The sequence below is a fragment of the Procambarus clarkii genome, chromosome 40, assembly GCF_040958095.1.
Source record: "Procambarus clarkii isolate CNS0578487 chromosome 40, FALCON_Pclarkii_2.0, whole genome shotgun sequence".
NCBI lineage: Eukaryota > Metazoa > Arthropoda > Malacostraca > Decapoda > Cambaridae > Procambarus > Procambarus clarkii.
In genome coordinates, this window is record NC_091189.1 from 25,007,963 (window position 1) to 25,030,462 (window position 22,500).

At 57.8% G+C, this 22,500-nt stretch overlaps 1 protein-coding gene across 1 annotated transcript in view; it reads right to left on the reverse strand.

Moving 5' to 3' along the window:
* LOC138349886 (ALK tyrosine kinase receptor-like) overlaps positions 1-22,500 on the reverse strand; it is a 165,951-nt gene that overhangs the window by 56,620 nt on the left and 86,831 nt on the right. The window contains exons 4-5 of the mRNA XM_069338877.1: positions 11,622-11,720; positions 8,721-8,919 (exon numbers count right to left, since the gene is read on the reverse strand). Coding sequence (XP_069194978.1) covers positions 8,721-8,919; positions 11,622-11,720 — 298 coding nt within the window. The remainder of the gene's footprint in view (positions 1-8,720; positions 8,920-11,621; positions 11,721-22,500) is intronic.

A 22,500-nucleotide genomic window follows, 5' to 3' on the forward strand; every position in this document is an offset into this window, starting at 1 on the left:
TTGTCATATAACGCTTTGAAACTACTGACGGTCTTGGCCTCCACCACCTTCTCACTTAGCTTGTTCCAACCCTGTTTGTTCCAACTTGTTCCAACTGTGTAAAAGAAAACTTTCTAGCATTTTTTCAGCACCTTTGTTTCCTTAGCTTGAAACTGTGTCCTCTCGTTCGTGAAGTTGCTGGTTTCAGGAATTCCTCTTTTCCCAATTTGGTCGATTCCTGTTAGTATTTTGTAAGTGGTGATCATATCACCTCTTTTTCTCCTATCTTCTAGTTTTGACCTGTTTAACGCCTCTAGTCCCACCTCCTAACTTGTTTTTTCTGTTCCGGAAGCCATTTTGTAGCATGCCGTTGCACCTTTTCCAGTTTATGTATGTGCTTCTTGAGATTTGGGCGCCATACGCCATATTTGAGATTGAGTGGTTATAGATAGGAGCTGCCTCGTATGGGCCAAAAGTCCTTCTGCAGTTGCCTTTGTTCTTATGTTATATTCTTATGTTCATACAACCGCTGCATATTCCAGTTTTGGTCTCACATAAGTCATGAACAGTTTCTTTAGTATTTCACCATCAATGTAATTAAAAGCAAGTCAACTATTATGGTCGTCGGCTCACCAAAGTGGTTTAGACAGTTACAACTCCGTTCTTCCAGTCATTAAATTGTCCTCCCAAGCTCCACCTACCTTGTGGCGAGGAGCCTCAGAGACTAACAGTAAACAACTTTGACATCCCACAACAGATGGCGCCACGGACCACGCGTCCCAAGGGAACTAGTTCAACACACACACACACACACACACACACACACACACACACACACACACACACACACACACACACACACACACACACACAATGGGACAGGAGTCATTGCTGTAAACAACCGATAGCTAGAAAGGCGGGATCCAAGAGTCAATGCTCGATCCTGCAAGCACATATAGGTGAGTACATATAGGTGAGTACACACACACACACACACACACACACACACACACACCGGTGCAGGCAATGACCAGGAGACCGTCCCCGCGGGACAAGTGGTCCGGGATGGACCTAAAGTGTGCCCAAGGGGAAAAGAAGTGTTTTTTGAAGGGGAGCTGGCCAAGCTGTGGTGCCGAGCAGGGGCTCTCAAGGTGGGGGGTACCACTGACCTTATGGGGCCTCTGTAGTCCCACCACCCCCCAGCACCCCCAGTACCCCCACCACCCCCCACCACTCCCCAGCACCCCTAGTACCCCCAGCACCCCCACCACTCCCCAGCACCCCCAGTACCCCCACCACCCCCCAGCACACCCCACCACTCCCCAGCACCCCTAGTACCCCCAGCACCCCTAGCACCCCCAGCACCCCCCAGCACCCCCATCACCACCACCACCCCCCAGCACCCCCAGCACCCCCATCACCACCAGCACCCCCCAGCACCCCCAGCACCCCTAGCACCCCCAGCACCCCCAGCACCCCCAGCACCCAGGGGTACGTGTCCCTTAGGTGAACTCGTGCATGATAATGTGTTCCCTATACTATATTATCGTCACAGGTGTGTGTGTGTGTGTGTGTGTGTTTACTAGTTGTGTACTAGTTGTGTTTTTACGGGGGTTGAGCTTTGCTCTTTCGGCCCGCCTCTAAACTGTCAATCAACTGTTTACTAACTACTAACTTACTAACTACTTTTTTTTTTCCCCACACCACACACACACACCCCAGGAAGCAGCCCGTGACAGCTGACTAACTCCCAGGTACCTATTTACTGCTAGGTAACAGGGGCACTTAGGGTGAAAGAAACTTTGCCCATTTGTTTCTGCCTCGAGCGGGAATCGAACCCGCGCCACAGAATTACGAGTCCTGCGCGCTATCCACCAGGCTACGAGGCCCCTCCACCAGGCTACGAGGCCCCCTCGTAGCCTGGTGGAGGGGCGTAGCGTAGCCCCCCTGTGTGTGTGTGTGTGTGTGTGTGTGTGTGAGGCTGTGTTGTGTACTCACCTAGTTGTGCTTGTGGGGGTTGAGTTCTGGCTCTTTGGTCCCGCCTCTCAACTGTCAATCAACAGGTGTACAGGTTCCTGAGCCTATTGGGCTCTATCATATCTACACTTGAAACTGTGAATGGAGTCAGCCTTCACCACATCACTGCCTAATGCATTCCATTTGTCAACCACTCTGACACTAAAAAAGTTCTTTCTAATATCTCTGTGGCTCATTTGGGCACTCAGTTTCCACCTGTGTCCCCTAGTGCGTGTGCCCCTTGTGTTAAACAGCTTGTCTTTATCAACCCTGTCGATTCCCTTGAGAATCTTGAATGTGGTGATCATGTCCCCCCTAACTCTTCTGTCTTCCAACGAAGTGAGGTTTAATTCCCGTAGTCTCTCCTCGTAGCTCATACCTCTCAGCTCGGGTACTAGTCTGGTGGCAAACCTTTGAACCTTTTCCAGTTTAGTCTTATGCTTGACTAGATATGGACTCCATGCTGGAGCCGCATACTCCAGGATTGGTCTGACATATGTGGTATATAATGTTCTGAAAGATTCCTTACACAAGTTTCTAAATGCCGTTCTTATGTTAGCCAACCTGGCAAATGCCGCTGATGTTATCCTCTTGATATGAGCTTCAGGGGACAGGTCTGGCGTGATATCAACCCCCAGGTCTTTCTCTCTCTCTGACTTTTGAAGTATTTCATCTCGCAAATGATACCTTGTATCTGGTCTCCTGCTTCCTACCCCTATCTTCATTACATTACATTTGCTTGGGTTAAACTCTAACAGCCATTTGTTCGACCATTCCTGCAGCTTGTCCAGGTCTTTTTGAAGCCTCAAGCTGTCCTCCTCTGTCTTAATCCTTCTCATAATTTTGGCGTCGTCAGCAAACATTGAGAGGAATGAGTCTGTACCCTCTGGGAGATCATTTTCGTATATCAGAAACAGGATAGGGCCGAGTACAGAGCCCTGTGGGACTCCACTGGTGACTTCACGCCATTCTGAGGTCTCACCCCTCACTGTAACTCTCTGCTTCCCTGCTTAGGTACTCCCTTATCCACTGGAGCGCCCTACCAGTTACTCCTGCCTGTTTCTCCAGCTTATGCATCAACCTTTTATGGGGTACTGTGTCAAAGGCTTTCCGACAGTCCAAAAAAAATGCAGTCCACCCATCCTTCTCTTTCTTGCTTAATCTTTGTCACCTGATTGTAGAATTCTATCAAGCCTGTGAGGCAAGATTTACCCTCCCTGAACCCATGTTGATGGGCTGTCACGAAGTCTCTTCTCTCCAGATGTGTTACTAGGTTTTTTCTCACAATCTTCTCCATCACCTTGCATAGTATACAAGTTAAGGACACTGGCCTGTAGTTCAGTGTCTCTTGTCTGTCACCCTTTTTGTATATTGGTACTACATTAGCAGTCTTCCATATTTCTGGTAGGTCTCCCGTTTCCAGTGACCTACTATACACTATGGAGAGTGGCAAGCAAAGTGCTCCTGCACACTCTTTCAATACCCATGGTGAGATTCCGTCCGGCCCAACAGCTTTTCTCACATCCAGCTCCAATAGGTGCTTCTTGACCTCATCTCTTGTAATTTCGAACCTTTCCAAGGTCACCTGGTTTGCTGCCACCTCTCCTAGCGCCGTGACTTCTTCCTGTTCTATTGTAAAGACCTCCTGGAAACTTTTGTTGAGTTCTTCAAACACCTCTTTGTCATTCTCTGTGTACCTGTCCTCGCCCACCCTAAGTTTCATCACCTGTTCCTTCACTGTTGTCTTCCTCCTGATGTGACTGTGTAGTAGCTTGGGTTCGGTCTTGGCTTTATTAGCTATATAGTTTTCATACCTTTTCTCAGCTGCTCTTCTCACACTGACATACTCGTTCCTGGTTCTCTGGTATCTCTCTCTACTTTCTGGTGTTCTGTTATTACGGAAGTTCCTCCATGCCCTTTTGTTCAGCTCCTTTGCTTTCATACATTCCCTATTAAACCACAGATTCTTCCTTTGCTTCTCGGTTTTTTCCTGTCGGGCTGGGACAAACCTGCTTACAGCCTCCTGACATTTTTGGGTGACATAGTCCATCATGTCTTGTACGGACTTGGTTCCGAGTTCTGTGTCCCAATGTATATCCCATAGCAATTTATTCATTTCCTCATAGTTTCCCTTCCGGTACGCCAGCCCTTTGGTTCCCAGTTCTTTTTTGGGGGTGATAATTCCTAGCTCAACCAGGTACTCAAAGCTCAATACACTGTGATCACTCATTCCCAAGGGGGCTTCCAACTTAACTTCCCTTATATCCGACTCATTTAGGGTAAATATCAGATCAAGCAAGGCTGGTTCATCCCCTCCTCATTCTTGTCGGTCCCTTGACATGTTGACTTAGAAAGTTTCTTGTTGCCACATCCAGCAGCTTAGCTCTCCATGTGTCTGGGCCTCCATGTGGGTCTCTGTTCCCCCAATCTATCTTTCCATGGTTGAAGTCTCTCATGATTAGTAGCCTGGATCCATTCCTGCTAGCCACAGAAGCTGCTCTCTCTATTATATTGATGGTGGCCAAGTTGTTTCTATCATATTCCTGTCTGGGTCTTCTGTCATTCGGTGGGGGGTTATATATGACTACTACTATAATTTTCTGTCCTCCAGTTGCTATGGTGCCTGATATGTAGTCACTGAAACCTTCACAGTTCTGAATTACCATCTCTTCGAAACTCCAACCTTCTCTGAGTATCAAAGCTACACCACCTCCTCCTCCCCCTTCTCTCTCTTTCCTCACTACATAGTAGCCCTGTGGAAACACTGCATTTGTTATGGTTTTCGTTAGCTTTGTTTCTGTGAGTGCTATTATGTCTGGGTTTTCTTCTAGTGCCCATTCTCCGAGTTCACTTGTTTTATTTGTAATCCCATCTATGTTAGTGTGTGTGTGTGACTGTGTTGTGTGTGTGTGTCTTTGTTGTGTGTGTGTGTGACTGTGTTGTGTGTGTGTGGCTGTGTTGTGTGTGTGTGTGACTGTGTTGTGTGTGTGTGGCTGTGTTGTGTGTGTATGTCTTTGTTGTGTGTGTGTGTGACTGTGTTGTGTGTGTGTGTGACTGTGTTGTGTGTGTGTGGCTGTGTTGTGTGTGTATGTCTTTGTTGTGTGTGTGTGTGACTGTGTTGTGTGTGTGTGGCTGTGTTGTGTGTGTGTGTGACTGTGTTGTGTGTGTGTGGCTGTGTTGTGTGTGTATGTCTTTGTTGTGTGTGTGTGGCTGTGTTGTGTGTGTGTGTGACTGTGTTGTGTGTGTGTGGCTGTGTTGTGTGTGTGTGTGACTGTGTTGTGTGTGTGTGGCTGTGTTGTGTGTGTGTGTGACTGTGTTGTGTGTGTGTGGCTGTGTTGTGTGTGTATGTCTTTGTTGTGTGTGTGTGTGACTGTGTTGTGTGTGTGCGGCTGTGTTGTGTGTGTGTGGCTGTGTTGTGTGTGTGTGTGACTGTGTTGTGTGTGTGTGTGGCTGTGTTGTGTGTGTGTGGCTGTGTTGTGTGTGTGTGGCTGTGTTGTGTGTGTGTGGCTGTGTTGTGTGTGTGTGGCTGTGTTGTGTGTGTGTGGCTGTGTTGTGTGTGTGTGGCTGTGTTGTGTGTGTGTGGCTGTGTTGTGCGTGGCTGTGTTGTGTGTGTGTGGCTGTGTTGTGTGTGTGTGGCTGTGTTGTGTGTGTGTGGCTGTGTTGTGCGTGGCTGTGTTATGTGTGGCTGTGTTGTGTGTGTGTGGCTGTGTTGTGCGTGGCTGTGTTATGTGTGGCTGTGTTGTGTGTGTGTGGCTGTGTTGTGTGTGTATGTCTTTGTTGTGTGTGTGGGTGACTGTGTTGTGTGTGTGTGGCTGTGTTGTGTGTGTGTGGCTGTGTTGTGTGTGTGTGGCTGTGTTGTGTGTGTGTGGCTGTGTTGTGTGTGTGTGGCTGTGTTGTGTGTGTGTGGCTGTGTTGTGTGTGTGTGGCTGTGTTGTGTGTGTGTGGCTGTGTTGTGTGTGTGTGGCTGTGTTGTGCGTGGCTGTGTTATGTGTGGCTGTGTTGTGTGTGTGTGGCTGTGTTGTGTAACAAAGGGAGATCTTACGATCTGCACCACGGACACGTGGGAACAGCAGCCTTACGCCCTGCAGTCATCTTAAGAACAGCAATGGTTCCAGGAGCGAGCCTGAGGCAGCCCAAGCGTCACACGTGAGCAGCTTCACACCACCACCACTCTCACTCTTTGTTGTCTCTGGTAGGTGCTCGTCCACCTAGTACAGTGGTGGTTTGGTGGTAGTTGTGGTAGTGATGGTGGTAATGGGGGTGGTGGGAATTTAGATGGTAGTAGAGGCAACAATAGAGGTGATTTGGTTAATGGCAATCTTGGCGGTGAGGGCAGAACAGTGTTGAGTAACGGTGATGGATCACAACACCAACCCGGCCTCATAAACAAAGTCCATTCCATGCACCCGCCAACCCCAGCTGTTTATGAATGAAAAAAGGTTTACACACGACTCACAACTGCTGACGTTCGAACACTTCCGGAACAAGTGCTTAACTGACGACTTTTGTTCGAATCACAACGCTATAAATGCTTCACCCACGTACTACAAATAATCACCAACACAGCCTAAACACCTAACCTAACCTAGGCCTATATATGCACAATATGATAATATATTATAATACTCATTTATATTTCAGAAAAGTTCTGTTTTGAATGAACATAATGTTAACATTATGAATGCGTCTTTGGGGTCGACCGCTGGATGGAATGAACCTTCTCCGAGGACGGGTTGTACACCAAATAGGTGAGGGGGTGAGGGGTGGTGAGGTGCGGGTGAGAGGGGGTGAGGTGCGGGTGAGGGGGTGAGGTGCGGATGAGGGGGTGAGGTGTGCGTGAGGGGGTGAGGTGCGGGTGAGGGGATGAGGTGTGGGTGAGGGGATGAGGTGTGGGTGAGGGGTGAGGTGCGGGTGAGGTGCGGGTGAGGGGGTGAGGTGCGGGTGAGGGTGTGAGGTGCGGGTGAGGGGGTGAGGTGCGGGTGAGGCGGTGAGGTGTGGGTGAGGGGTGAGGTGCGGGTGAGGGGTGGTGAGGTGCGGGTGAGGGGGTGAGGTGCGGGTGAGGTGCGGGTGAGGGGGTGAGGTGCGGGTAAGGGTGTGAGGTGCGGGTGAGGGGGTGAGGTGCGGGTGAGGGTGTGAGGTGCGGGTGAGGGGGTGAGGTGCGGGTGAGGGGGTGAGGTGTGGGTGAGGGGGTGAGGTGCGGGTGAGGGGATGAGGTGTGGGTGAGGGGGTGAGGTGCGGGTGAGGGGTGAGGTGCGGGTGAGGGGTGGTGAGATGCGGGTGAGGGGGTGAGGTGCGGGTGAGGGGGTGAGGTGCGGGTGAGGGGGTGAGGTGCGGGTGAGGGGTGAGGTGCTGGTGAGGGGTGAGGGGGTGAGGTGCGGGTGAGGGGGTGAGGTGCGGGTGAGGGGGTGAGGTGCGGGTGAGGGTGTGAGGTGCGGGTTAAGGGTGAGGTGCGGGTGAGGGGGTGAGGTGCGGGTGAGGTGCGGGTGAGGGGGTGAGGTGCGGGTGAGGGGTGGTGAGGTGCGGGTGAGGGGTGGTGAGGTGCGGGTGAGGGGATGAGGTGTGGGTGAGGGGGTGAGGTGCGGATGAGGGGTGAGGTGCGGGTGAGGGGTGGTGAGGTGCGGGTGAGGAGGTGAGGTGCGGGTGAGGGGGTGAGGTGCGGGTGAGGGGGTGAGGTGCGGGTGAGGGTGTGAGGTGCGGGTGAGGGGGTGAGATGCGGGTGAGGGGTGGTGAGGTGCGGGTGAGGGGGTGAGGTGCGAGTGAGGGGGTGAGGTGCGGGTGAGGGTGTGAGGTGCGGGTGAGGGGTGGTGAGGTGCGGGTGAGGGGGTGAGGTGTGGGTGAGGGGGTGAGGTGCGGGTGAGGGTGTGAGGTGCGGGTGAGGGGTGAGGTGCGGGTGAGGGGTGGTGAGGTGCGGGTGAGGGGGTGAGGTGCGGGTGAGGGGGTGAGGTGCGGGTGAGGGGGTGAGGTGCGAGTGAGGGGGTGAGGTGCGGGTGAGGGGGTGAGGTGCGGGTGAGGGGGTGAGGTGCGGGTGAGGGGGTGAGGTGCGGGTGAGGGGGTGAGGTGCGGGTGAGGGGGTGAGGTGCGAGTGAGGGGGTGAGGTGCGGGTGAGGGGGTGAGGTGCGAGTGAGGGGGTGAGGTGCGGGTGAGGGGGTGAGGTGCGAGTGAGGGGGTGAGGTGCGGGTGAGGGGGTGAGGTGCGAGTGAGGGGGTGAGGTGCGGGTGAGGGGTGAGGTGCGAGTGAGGGGGTGAGGTGCGGGTGAGGGGGTGAGGTGCGAGTGAGGGGGTGAGGTGCGGGTGAGGGGGTGAGGTGCGAGTGAGGGGGTGAGGTGCGGGTGAGGGGGTGAGGTGCGGGTGAGGGGGTGAGGTGCGGGTGAGGGGGTGAGGTTTAAAACGTTTAAATCAAATTCGCTTTTGCTGGTAATGACATGGGAAGAGATCAAGCATTCACCACCACTGTCGTGACCACTTACGAAACCTGTACATCTTTCCTCTATCAGAGTGGCTTAGTTTACATTTATTAAACAGTTTAGGAGCTCGGAAGCGCTACGCTATTGTCTATAGCAATACTAAGTTAGGGTAAAGGCCTGTTGAAGAGTAAATACTGCCTGACACGCGGGAAAGATAGAGTATAGAAAAGTCTTCTTAGAGTCTCCTATAGCCCCGAGTGAATGGCATATAGAGTATAGGATATATGGATATAATATAGAGTATAAAGGGAAGTATACTCACTTGACTAGAGTTAGGTTATCTCTGGGTATCTCTCGCAGGTCCTTTATAGTGCAGGTCCCTCCGGCGAACTCGTAGTTGGGATTGTACTCCGTCACCATCCCTCCTGACGACGCCCGGAGCCGGTTGAGCTGCATCTCTGGGCCCCCGTTGAACATCTCCCGCCTCATGACTTCAAACTCGTTGCGCTGGTACCGGTTATCTGGGCACGAGGGCAAGACACACCATATTATACCCTGGGGCAGAGAGAATGGATCCCCATCCATACACAGTGACTCAGCCACCACACACACACACAGTGACTCAGCCACCACACACACACACACAGTGACTCAGCCACCACACACACACACACAGTGACTCAGCCACCACACACACACACACAGTGACTCAGCCACCACACACACACACACACACACACAGTGACTCAGCCACCACACACACACACACACACACACACAGTGACTCAGCCACCACACACACACACACACACAGTGACTCAGCCACCACACACACACACACACACACACACACACACACACACACACACACACACACACACACACACACACACACACACACACACAGTGACTCAGCCACCACACACACACACACACACAGTGACTCAGCCACCACACACACACACAGTGACTCAGCCACCACACACACACACAGTGACTCAGCCACCACACACACACACACACACACACACACACACACACACACACACACACACACACACACACACACACACAGTGACTCAGCCACCACACACACACCCGGCCTGGAACACGAAGGTCATGTCGTCATGATTGAGACCTTTGGCCATGACAAACTCATGTGTTTTATCAGCGTTGAGAAGCTAATGGAGGTGAGGAGGATGTAGGAGGAACGATATGGGGAGGAGATACGATAGGGGAGGAGGGAAGAGGGAGAGTAGAGAGGGAGAGAGAGAGAGAGAGAGGCAAAGGGAGGGATGGGAGAGGGAGGGAGAGAGAGAGAGAGAGAGAGAGAGAGAGAGAGAGAGAGAGAGAGAGAGAGAGAGAGAGAGAGAGAGAGAGAGAGAGAGAGAGAGAGAGAGAGAGAGAGGCAAGGGGAGTGATGGGAGAGGGAGAGAGAGAGAGAGAGGCAAGGGGAGTGATGGGAGAGGGAGAGAGAGAGAGAGAGGCAAGGGGAGTGATGGGAGAGGAAGAGAGAGAGAGAGAGGCAAGGGGAGTGATGGGAGAGGGAGAGAGAGAGAGAGAGGTTGTCCATCCCACCATTGTTCTGGGTAAGAGTTCCATTAGTGTGTCCTCACAGCCCAGCTTGAGACCATGAATGGTATCACAAGAACGAGATGGCTCTGTAACAACACACTTGGGCACACTACAGTTTGATGGAATCTGCATGGCGGGCCTGCCAGGCATACAAACACTTGGTCAGGGAGTACATAGTTAGTGTGTGCGTCCTGCCTTTCCTGTTGTGTGTGTGTGTGTGTGTGTGTGTGTGTGTGTGTGTGTGTGTGTGTGTGTGTGTGTGTGTGTGTGTGTGTGTGTGTGTGTGTGTGTGTGTGTCTGTGTGTGTGTGTGTGTGTGTGTGTGTGTGTGTCTGTGTGTGTGTGTGTGTGTGTGTGTGTGTGTGTGTAATTACCTAAGTGTAATTACTTAAGTGTAGTTACAGGATGAGAGCTACGCTCGTGATATCCCGTCTTCCCAGCACTCTTTGTCATATAACGCTTTGAAACTACTGACGGTCTTGGCCTCCACCACCTTCTCCCCTAACTTGTTCCAACCGTCTACCACTCTGTTTGCGAAAGTGAATTTTCTTATATTTCTTCGGCATCTGTGTTTAGCTAGTTTATATCTATGACCTCTTGTTCTTAAAGTTCCAGGTCTCAGGAAATCTTCCCTGTCGATTTTATCAATTCCTGTTACTATTTTGTATGTAGTGATCATATCACCTCTTTTTCTTCTGTCTTCTAGTTTTGGCATATTTAGTGCCTCTGATCTCTCCTCGTAGCTCTTGCCCTTCAGTTCTGGGAGCCACTTAGTAGCATGTCTTTGCACCTTTTCCAGTTTGTTGATGTGCTTCTTAAGATATGGGCACCACACAACCGCTGCATATTCTAGCTTTGGCCTAACAAAAGTCATGAACAATTTCTTTAGTATATCGCCATCCATGTATTTAAAAGCAATTCTGAAGTTAGAAAGCGTGGCATAGGCTCCTCGCACAATATTCTTTATGTGGTCCTCAGGTGATAGTTTTCTATCTAGAACCACCCCTAGATCTCTTTCTTTATCAGAAATCTTTAAAGATTTCTCAGATAATATATAGGTTGTGTGGGGTCTATGTTCTCCTATTCCACATTCCATAACATGGCATTTATTAACATTAAATTCCATTTGCCAAGTGGTGCTCCATATACTTATTTTGTCCAGATCATCTTGAAGGGCATGACAATTATCTAAGTTTCTTATCCTTCCTATTATCTTAGCATCATCAGCAAACATGTTTATATATAGTGTGTGTGTGTGTATGTGTGTGTGTGTGTGTGTGTGTGTGTGTGTGTGTGTGTGTGTGTGTGTGCGTGTGTGTGTGTGTGTGTGTGTGTGTGTGTGTGTGTGTGTGTGTGTGTGTGTGTGCGTGTGTGTGTGTGTGTGCGTGTGTGTGTGTGTGTGTGTGTGTGTGTGTGTGTGTGTGTGTGTGTGTGTGTGTGTGTGTGTGTGTGTGTGTGTCTGTGTGTGTGTGTGATCTTCCGTAATCCAATAATGTGAACACACACACAGTTTAAACCAACATAACCCTTGTTTGAAATGAAGCAAGAATCAAAATACGAATCAGTGTTCAGTAAGTGTTTATATAGGCCTCATGTCTGTGCCAGAGAGATACAACCTGACCTTCCCATCAGAACACGAGGATACTCACAGCAGCAGATAGATGTGGTGGAGATGATGACGATGAAGAGAATGCTCATCACGATCACGATGAGGTACATTGTCTGAGGGAAGCGGACGCCTGGACCAGCTGTGGAGGGAGAGAGAGAGAGCATGTTAAGCTGTGATTCATCTTTTGATGGTGTAAAGTGGGTCGTCCACCATCACTTCTCTCCACCACCACCATTCACCATAACTCCTCCACTACCACTACACTTCACCACCACCACCACTACACTCCACCACCACTATTCACCACAACATTTCTGCAGGTTTCCATCTGGAGCAATGTAACAGGTGGGGGGTCCCACAGGGCTCGGTCCTGGGACCCCTACTGTTACTAATTGTGGTGACCGAGGTGCCCGAGTGAGCTCCCACCTGTACACCTGTTGATTGACGGTTGAGAGGCGGGGCCAGAGAGCCACAGCTCAACCCCCGCAAGCACAACTAGGTGAGTACAGGGGAGTGTTACACCCACGCCAGGCGGACGAGGATAGTCACCCCCGAGGCGGCCTGCACCACGCGGCCTGCACCACGCGGCCTGCACCACGCGGCCTGCACCACGCGGCCTGCACCACGAGACCTGCACCACGCGGCCTGCACCACGCGGCCTGCACCACGAGACCTGCACCACGCGGCCTGCACCACGCGGCCTGCACCACGCGGCCTGCACCACGCGGCCTGCACCACGCGGCCTGCACCACGCGGCCTGCACCACGAGACCTGCACCACGCGGCCTGCACCACGCGGCCTGCACCACGCGGCCTGCACCACGAGACCTGCACCACGCGGCCTGCACCACGCGGCCTGTACCACGCGGCCTGCACCACGCGGCCTGCACCACGAGACCTGCACCACGCGGCCTGCACCACGCGGCCTGCACCACGCGGCCTGCACCACGCGGCCTGCACCACGCGGCCTGCACCACGCGGCCTGCACCACGCGGCCTGCACCACGAGACCTGCACCACGCGGCCTGCACCACGCGGCCTGCACCACGCGGCCTGCACCACGAGACCTGCACCACGCGGCCTGCACCACGCGGCCTGCACCACGCGGCCTGCACCACGAGACCTGCACCACGCGGTCTGCACCACGCGGCCTGCACCACGCGGCCTGCACCACGCGGCCTGCACCACGCGGCCTGCACCACGAGACCTGCACCACGCGGCCTGCACCACGCGGTCTGCACCACGAGACCTGCACCACGCGGCCTGCACCACGCGGCCTGCACCACGCGGCCTGCACCACGCGGCCTGCACCACGCGGCCTGCACCACGAGACCTGCACCACGCGGCCTGCACCACGCGGCCTGCACCACGCGGCCTGCACCACGAGACCTGCACCACGCGGCCTGCACCACGCGGCCTGCACCACGCGGCCTGCACCACGAGACCTGCACCACGCGGTCTGCACCACGCGGCCTGCACCACGCGGCCTGCACCACGCGGCCTGCACCACGCGGCCTGCACCACGAGACCTGCACCACGCGGCCTGCACCACGCGGTCTGCACCACGAGACCTGCACCACGCGGCCTGCACCACGCGGCCTGCACCACGCGGCCTGCACCACGAGACCTGCACCACGCGGCCTGCACCACGCGGCCTGCACCACGCGGCCTGCACCACGCGGCCTGCACCACGCGGTCTGCACCACGAGACCTGCACCACGCGGCCTGCACCACGCGGCCTGCACCACGCGGCCTGCACCACGAGACCTGCACCACGCGGCCTGCACCACGCGGCCTGCACCACGCGGTCTGCACCACGCGGCCTGCACCACGAGACCTGCACCACGCGGCCTGCACCACGTGGCCTGCACCACGCGGCCTGCACCACGTGGTCTGCACCACGCGGCCTGCACCACGCTACACCACCACGCGGCCTGCACCACGCTACACCACCACGCGGCCTGCACCACCACTCTCACCAATCCCAGACCCTCCAAGTGGTTGGGCACCATCCCTTCCCCCCCCCCCGGTCCCAAATCACTATCCTGACCCCTTCCAAGTGCTCTGTAGCCCTAATGGCTTGGCAATTTCCCCTGATAATTCCCATCCCTGCAAGAGTAGGCAAAGATATGGTTGCCAGAGTTGGGTGCCATCAAGTGTAATAGAGACAGGAGAGTGAGAGAGATATCTGTGTTGTTGATATCAGTAGATATCAACAACACAGAGAGAAGGTAACTGCAAGAAAGGGAAAGAAATGCTAGACTTAGAAATAGATGTAATTTCTGTACTATAACACAGAAGGTGTACATCAACATGGTAACATCAGCAGCATACGCGACGCTGACAAATATTAGAATGTCATTTAAAACCTAAATAATGGCTCTTTCAAGGCAATGGTAGAGTGTTACTGGAGTATGAGGCACCGGCCTGGAATACGAGGGCTGAGCTATGAGGATATGTTAGGGGAACTGAACCTCACAAATCTAGAGAAGGGAAGATACAGAGAGGATATGACCACGACACCACTACCACCACCACAACTACCACCACCTCCACCCTCACAACACCACAACTACCACCACCTCCACCCTCACAACACCACCACTACCACCACCTCCACCCTCACAACACCACAACTACCAGCACCTCCACCCTCACAACACCACAACTACCACCACCTCCACCCTCACAACACCACTACCACCACCACCTCCACCCTCACAACACCACTACCACCACCACCACACCCCCCACCACCACAACTCCTTCCTACCGACTTAAAATTCTTATATTATGAAATTTCTTACCCCCCCCCCTGTCTTACCCCCCGTCTTACCCCCTGTCTTACCCCCCGTCTTACCCGCCGTCTTACCCCCCGTCTTACCCCCCGTCTTACCCGCCGTCTTACCCCCCGTCTTACCCCCCGTCTTACCCCCTGTCTTACCCCCCGTCTTACCCCCTGTCTTACCCCCCGTCTTACCCGCCGTCTTACCCCCCGTCTTACCCGCCGTCTTACCCCCCGTCTTACCCGCCGTCTTACCCCCCGTCTTACCCCCCGTCTTACCCCCTGTCTTACCCCCCGTCTTACCCCCTGTCTTACCCCCCGTCTTACCCGCCGTCTTACCCCCCGTCTTACCCGCCGTCTTACCCGCCGTCTTACCCGCCGTCTTACCCCCCGTCTTACCCGCCGTCTTACCCGCCGTCTTACCCCCCGTCTTACCCGCCGTCTTACCCGCCGTCTTACCCCCCGTCTTACCCGCCGTCTTACCCCCCCGTCTTACCCGCCGTCTTACCCGCCGTCTTACCCCCCCGTCTTACCCGCCGTCTTACCCCCCGTCTTACCCCCCGTCTTACCCGCCGTCTTACCCCCCGTCTTACCCGCCGTCTTACCCGCCGTCTTACCCCCCGTCTTACCCGCCGTCTTACCCGCCGTCTTACCCGCCGTCTTACCCCCCGTCTTACCCGCCGTCTTACCCGCCGTCTTACCCCCCGTCTTACCCGCCGTCTTACCCCCCGTCTTACCCCCCTGTCTTACCCGCCATCTTACCCGCCGTCTTACCTCACGTCTTACCCGCCGTCTTACCCGCCGTCTTACCCGCCGTCTTACCTCACGAGTTACCCGCCGTCTTACCCGCCGTCTTACCCGCCGTCTTACCTCACGTCTTACCCGCCGTCTTACCCGCCGTCTTACCCCCCGTCTTACCCGCCGTCTTACCCGCCGTCTTACCCGCCGCCTTACCCGCCGTCTTACCCCCCCGTCTTACCCGCCGTCTTACCCCCCGTCTTACCCACCGTCTTACCCCCCGTCTTACCCGCCGTCTTACCCGCCCGTCTTACCCCCCTGTCTTACCCCCCCGTCTTACCCCCCCGTCTTACCCGCCATCTTACCTCACGTCTTACCCCCCGTCTTACAAGCCGTCTTACCCCCCCGTCTTACCCGCCATCTTACCCGCCGCCTTACCCGCCGTCTTACCCCCCCGTCTTACCCGCCGTCTTACCCGCCGTCTTACCCCCCGTCTTACCCGCCGTCTTACCCCCCCCGTCTTACCCCCCCCGTCTTACCCGCCGTCTTACCCGCCGTCTTACCCACCGTCTTACCCGCCGTCTTACCCGCCGTCTTACCCGCCGTCTTACCCGCCGACTTACCCGCCGTCTTACCCCCGTCTTACCCGCCGTCTTACCCACCGTCTTACCCGCCGTCTTACCCACCGTCTTACCCCCCGTCTTACCCCCCGTCTTACCCGCCGTCTTACCCGCCGTCTTACCCCCCGTCTTATCCGCCGTCTTACCCCCCCGTCTTACCCGCCGTCTTACCCGCCGTCTTACCCGCCGTCTTACCCGCCGTCTTACCCGCCGACTTACCCGCCGTCTTACCCCCGTCTTACCCGCCGTCTTACCCGCCATCTTACCCCCCGTCTTACCCCCCCGTCTTACCCCCCCGTCTTACCCCCCCGTCTTACCCCCCCGTCTTACCCGCCGTCTTACCCGCCGTCTTACCCCCCGTCTTACCCCCCCGTCTTACCCGCCGTCTTACCCGCCGTCTTACCCGCCGTCTTACCCGCCGTCTTACCCCCCGTCTTACCCCCCGTCTTACAAGCCGTCTTACCCCCCCGTCTTACCCGCCATCTTACCCGCCGTCTTACCCGCCGTCTTACCCCCCGTCTTACCCGCCGTCTTACCCGCCGTCTTACCCGCCGTCTTACCCCCCCGTCTTACCCGCCGTCTTACCCGCCGTCTTACCCCCCGTCTTATCCCCCGTCTTACAAGCCGTCTTACCCCCCCGTCTTACCCGCCGTCTTACCCCCCGTCTTACCCCCCGTCTTACAAGCCGTCTTACCCCCCCGTCTTACCCGCCGTCTTACCCCCCGTCTTACCCCCCGTCTTACAAGCCGTCTTACCCCCCCGTCTTACCCGCCGTCTTACCCCCCGTCTTACCCCCCGTCTTACCCGCCATCTTACCCGCCGTCTTACCCGCCGTCTTACCCCCCCCGTCTTACCCGCCATCTTACCTGCAGTCTTACCCCCCCCGTCTTACCCGCCGTCTTACCCGCCGTCTTACAAGCCGTCTTACCCCCCGTCTTACCCGCCGTCTTACCCGCCGTCTTACCCGCCGTCTTACCCCCCCGTCTTACCCGCCATCTTACCTGCCGTCTTACCCCCCCCGTCTTACCCGCCGTCTTACCCGCCGTCTTACCCCCCCGTCTTACCCGCCGTCTTACCCCCCCGTCTTACCCGCCGTCTTACCCGCCGTCTTACCCCCCCGTCTTACCCGCCGTCTTACCCCCCCGTCTTACCCGCCGTCTTACCCGCCCGTCTTACCCGCCCGTCTTACCCCCAGTCTTATCCGGCCTTCTTACCCGCCGTCTTACCCCCCCGTCTTACCCCCCGTCTTACCCCCCCCGTCTTACCCCCCCGTCTTACCCGCCGTCTTACCCCCCCGTCTTACCCCCAGTCTTACCCGCCGTCTTACCCCCCCGTCTTACCCGCCGTCTTACCCCCCCCCGTCTTACCCGCCGTCATACCCCCCCGTCTTACCCGCCGTCTTACCCCCCCGTCTTACCCGCCGTCTTACTCCCCCGTCTTACCCGCCGTCTTACCCCCCGTCTTACCCGCCGTCTTACCCGCCCGTCTTACCCCCCGTCTTACCCCCCCGTCTTACCCGCCCGTCTTACCCGCCCGTCTTACCCCCGCGTCTTACCCCCCGTCTTACCCGCCGTCTTACCCGCCGTCTTACCCGCCGTCTTACCCGCCATCTTACCCCCCCGTCTTACCCCCCCGTCTTACCCCCCCGTCTTACCCCCCCCGTCTTACCCCCCCCGTATTACCCGCCGTCTTACCCGCCGTCTTACCCGCCATCTTACCCCCCGTCTTACCCCCCCGTCTTACCCCCCGTCTTACCCCCCCGTCTGACCCATCGTCTTACCCCCCCGTCTTACCCCCCCGTCTTACCCCCCCGTCTTACCCGCCATCTTACCCCCCGTCTTACCCCCCCGTCTTACCCCCCCGTCTTACCCCGCCGTCTTACCCCCCCGTCTTACCCCCCCGTCTTACCCCGCCGTCTTACCCGCCGTCTTACCCCCCCGTCTTACCCGCCGTCTTACCCCCCCATCTTACCCGCCGTCTTACCCCCCCGTCTTACCCGCCGTCTTACCCCCCGTCTAACCCCCCCGTCTTACCCCCCCGTCTTACCCGCCGTCTTACCCGCCGTCTTACCCCCCCGTCTTACCCGCCGTCTTACCCCCCCCGTCTTACCCGCCGTCTTACCCGCCATCTTACCCCCCCGTCTTACCCGCAGTCTTACCCCTCCCGTCTTACCCGCCGTCTTACCCGCCCGTCTTACCCCCCCGTCTTACCCGCCGTCTTACCCGCCGTCTTACCCCCCCGTCTTACCCGCCGTCTTACCCCCCCGTCTTACCCGCCGTCTTACCCCCCCATCTTACCCGCCGTCTTACCCCCCCGTCTTACCCGCCGTCTTACCCCCCGTCTAACCCCCCCGTCTTACCCCCCCGTCTTACCCGCCGTCTTACCCGCCGTCTTACCCCCCCGTCTTACCCGCCGTCTTACCCCCCCGTCTTACCCGCCGTCTTACCCGCCATCTTACCCCCCCGTCTTACCCGCAGTCTTACCCCTCCCGTCTTACCCGCCGTCTTACCCGCTGTCTTACCCCCCCGTCTTACCCGCCGTCTTACCCCCCGTCTTACCCCCCGTCTTACCCGCCGTCTTACCCCCCCGTCTTACCCGCCGTCTTACCCGCCGTCTTACCCCCCGTCTTACCCCCGTCTTACCCGCCGTCTTACCCCCCCGTCTTACCCCCACCCCGTCTTACCCGCCGTCTTACCCCCCGTCTTACCCGCCGTCTTACCCCCACCCCGTCTTACCCGCCGTCTTACCCCCCGTCTTACCCGCCGTCTTACCCCCCCGTCTTACCCGCCGTCTTACCCCCCCCGTCTTACCCGCCGTCTTACCCGCCGTCTTACCCCCGTCTTACCCGCCGTCTTAACCCCCCCCCGTCTTACCCGCCGTCTTACCCCCCGTCTTACCCCCCGTCTTACCCCCCCCGTCTTACCCCCCGTCTTACCCGCCGTCTTACCCGCCGTCTTACCCCCGTCTTACCCGCCGTCTTATCCCCCGTCTTACCCGCCGTCTTACCCCCCCGTCTTACCCGCAGTCTTACCCCCCGTCTTACCCCCCCCCGTCTTACCCGCCGTCTTACCCCCCCCCGTCTTACCCTCCGTCTTACCCCCCGTCTTACCCGCCCGTCTTACCCGCCGTCTTACCCCCCCGTCTTACCCCCCCGTCTTACCCCCCGTCTTACCCCCGTCTTACCCCCCGTCTTACCCCCCGTCTTACCCCCCGTTTTAACCCCCACGTCTTACCCCCCCGTCTTACCCCCGTCTTACCCGCCGTCTTACCCGCCGTCTTACCCGCCGTCTTACCCGCCGTCTTACCCGCCGTCTTACCCGCCGTCTTACCCCCCCGTCTTACCCCCCGTCTTACCCCCCCCCCCCGTCTTACCCCCCCGTCTTACCCCCCCGTCTTACCCGCCGTCTTACCCGCCGTCTTACCCGCCGTCTTACCCGCCGTCTTACCCCCCCGTCTTACCCCCCCGTCTTACCCCCCCGTCTTACCCCCCCCGTCTTACCCCCCCGTCTTACCCCCCCGTCTTACCCGCCGTCTTACCCGCCGTCTTACCCCCCCGTCTTACCCCCCCGTCTTACCCCCCGTCTTACCCGCCGTCTTACCCGCCGTCTTACCCGCCGTCTTACCCGCCGTCTTACCCGCCGTCTTACCTCCCCGTCTTACCCGCCGTCTTACCCGCCGTCTTACCCCGCCATCTTACCCGCCGTCTTACCCGCCGTCTTACCCGCCGTCTTACCCCCCGTTTTACCCCCGTCTTACCCCCGTCTTACCCGCCGTCTTACCCGCCGTCTTACCCGCCGTCTTACCCCCCGTCTTACCCCCCCGTCTTACCCCCGTCTTACCCCCCGTCTTACCCGCCGTCTTACCCGCCGTCTTACCCCCCGTCTTACCCGCCGTCTTACCCGCCGTCTTACCCGCCGTCTTACCCGCCGTCTTACCCCCCCGTCTTACCCCCCCGTCTTACCCCCCGTCTTACCCCCCGTCTTACCCGCCGTCTTACCCGCCGTCTTACCCGCCGTCTTACCCGCCGTCTTACCCCCCGTCTTACCCGCCGTCTTACCCGCCGTCTTACCCGCCGTCTTACCCCCCCGTCTTACCCGCCGTCTTACCCGCCGGCTTACCCCGCCATCTTACCCGCCGTCTTACCCGCCGTCTTACCCCCCGTCTTACCCCCCGTCTTACCCGCCGTCTTACCCGCCGTCTTACCCGCCGTCTTACCCGCCGTCTTACCCCCCCGTCTTACCCCCCCGTCTTACCCCCCGTCTTACCCCCCGTCTTACCCGCCGTCTTACCCGCCGTCTTACCCCCCGTCTTACCCGCCGTCTTACCCGCCGTCTTACCCCCCCCGTCTTACCCGCCGTCTTACCCGCCGTCTTACCCCCCGTTTTACCCCCCGTCTTACCCCCCCGTCTTACCCCCCGTCTTACCCGCCGTCTTACCCGCCGTCTTACCCCCCGTTTTACCCGCCGTCTTACCCCCCCGTCTTACCCGCCGTCTTACCCGCCGTCTTACCCGCCGTCTTACCCCCCGTCTTACCCCCCGTTTTACCCGCCGTCTTTCCCCCCGTCTTACCCCCCCGTCTTACCCGCCGTCTTACCCCCCGTTTTACCCGCCGTCTTACCCCCCCCCGTCTTACCCCCGTCTTACCCCCGTCTTACCCGCCGTCTTACCCGCCGTCTTACCCCTCGTCTTACCCGCCGTCTTACCCGCCGTCTTACCCGCCTTCTTACTCCCCGTCTTACCCCCCGTCTTACCCGCCGTCTTACCCGCCGTCTTACCCGCCGTCTTACCCCCCGTCTTACCCGCCGTCTTACCCGCCGTCTTACCCCGCCATCTTACCCACCGTCTTACCCGCTGTCTTACCCGCCGTCTTACCCGCCGTCTTACCCCCCCCGTCTTACCCGCCGTCTTACCCCCCGTCTTACCCGCCGTCTTACCCGCCGTCTTACCCGCCGTCTTACCCCCCGTCTTACCCGCCGTCTTACCCCACGTTTTACCCTCCGTCTTACCCGCCGTCTTACCCGCCGTCTTACCCGCCGTCTTACCCCCCGTCTTACCCCCCGTCTTACCCGCCGTCTTACCCGCCGTCTTACCCCCGTCTTACCCGCCGTCTTACCCGCCGTCTTACCCGCCGTCTTACCCGCCGTCTTACCCCCCGTCTTACCCCCCGTCTTACCCGCCGTCTTACCCCCCCGTCTTACCCGCCGTCTTACCCGCCGTCTTACCCCCCCGTCTTACCCCCCTTCTTACCCGCCGTCTTACCCCCCGTCTTACCCGCCGTCTTACCCGCCGTCTTACCCCGCCATCTTACCCGCCGTCTTACCCGCCGTCTTACCCGCCGTCTTACCCGCCGTCTTACCCCCCGTCTTACCCGCCGTCTTACCCGCCGTCTTACCCCGCCATCTTACCCGCCGTCTTACCCGCCGTCTTACCCGCCGTCTTACCCGCCGTCTTACCCGCCGTCTTACCCGCCGTCTTACCCGCCGTCTTACCCCCCGTCTTACCCGCCGTCTTACCCCCCCGTCTTACCCGCCGTCTTACCCCCCGTCTTACCCCCCGTCTTACCCGCCGTCTTACCCGCCGTCTTACCCGCCGTCTTACCCGCCATCTTACCCCCCCCGTCTTACCCGCCGTCTTACCCGCCGTCATACCCGCCGTCTTACCCCCCGTCTTACCCGCCGTCTTACCCCCCGTCTTACCCGCCGTCTTACCCGCCGTCTTACCCGCCGTCTTACCCGCCGTCTTACCCGCCGTCTTACCCCCCGTCTTACCCCCCCGTCTTACCCGCCGTCTTACCCCCCGTCTTACCCCCCGTCTTACCCGCCGTCTTACCCGCCGTCTTACCCGCCGTCTTACCCGCCGTCTTACCCCCCCGTCTTACCCGCCGTCTTACCCGCCGTCTTACCCCCCGTCTTACCCGCCGTCTTACCCCCCGTCTTACCCGCCGTCTTACCCGCCGTCTTACCCGCCGTCTTACCCGCCGTCTTACCCGCCGTCTTACCCGCCGTCTTACCCCCCGTCTTACCCGCCGTCTTACCCCCCCGTCTTACCCGCCGTCTTACCCGCCGTCTTACCCGCCGTTATACCCCCGTCTTACCCCCCGTCTTACCCGCCGTCTTACCCCCCGTCTTACCCCCCGTCTTACCCCCCGTCTTACCCGCCGTCTTACCCCCCCGTCTTACCCCCCCGTCTTACCCCCCGTCTTACCCGCCGTCTTACCCCCCGTCTTACCCCCCCATCTTACCCCCCCGTCTTACCCCCCGTCTTACCCGCCGTCTTACCCGCCGTCTTACCCCCCGTCTTACCCGCCGTCTTACCCGCCGTCTTACCCACCGTCTTACCCGCCGTCTTACCCGCCGTCTTACCCGCCGTCTCACCCGCCGTCTTACCCCCCCGTCTTACCCGCCGTCTTACCCGCCGTCTTACCCGCCGTCTTACCCCCCGTCTTACCCGCCGTCTTACCCGCCGTCTTACCCCCCGTCTTACCCGCCATCTTACCCCCCGTCTTACCCCCCGTCTTACCCCCCGTCTTACCCCCCCGTTTTACCCACCGTCTTACCCCCCCGTTTTACCTCCCGTCTTACCCCCCCCCCGCCGTCTTAACTAACCTCGCAAACAGGAATTCCTAAATTTCTTCCGATTATGTAGGGTCATGTGGTCCGAGTTGTCGCCTTAACTACTGGGGGGAGGGGGGGCAAGGGGTCACTGACGCCTTAACTACTGGGTCATTACGATCATAACTATGGGGCCATTGACGCCAATCTGGCGCCATATTCCACCA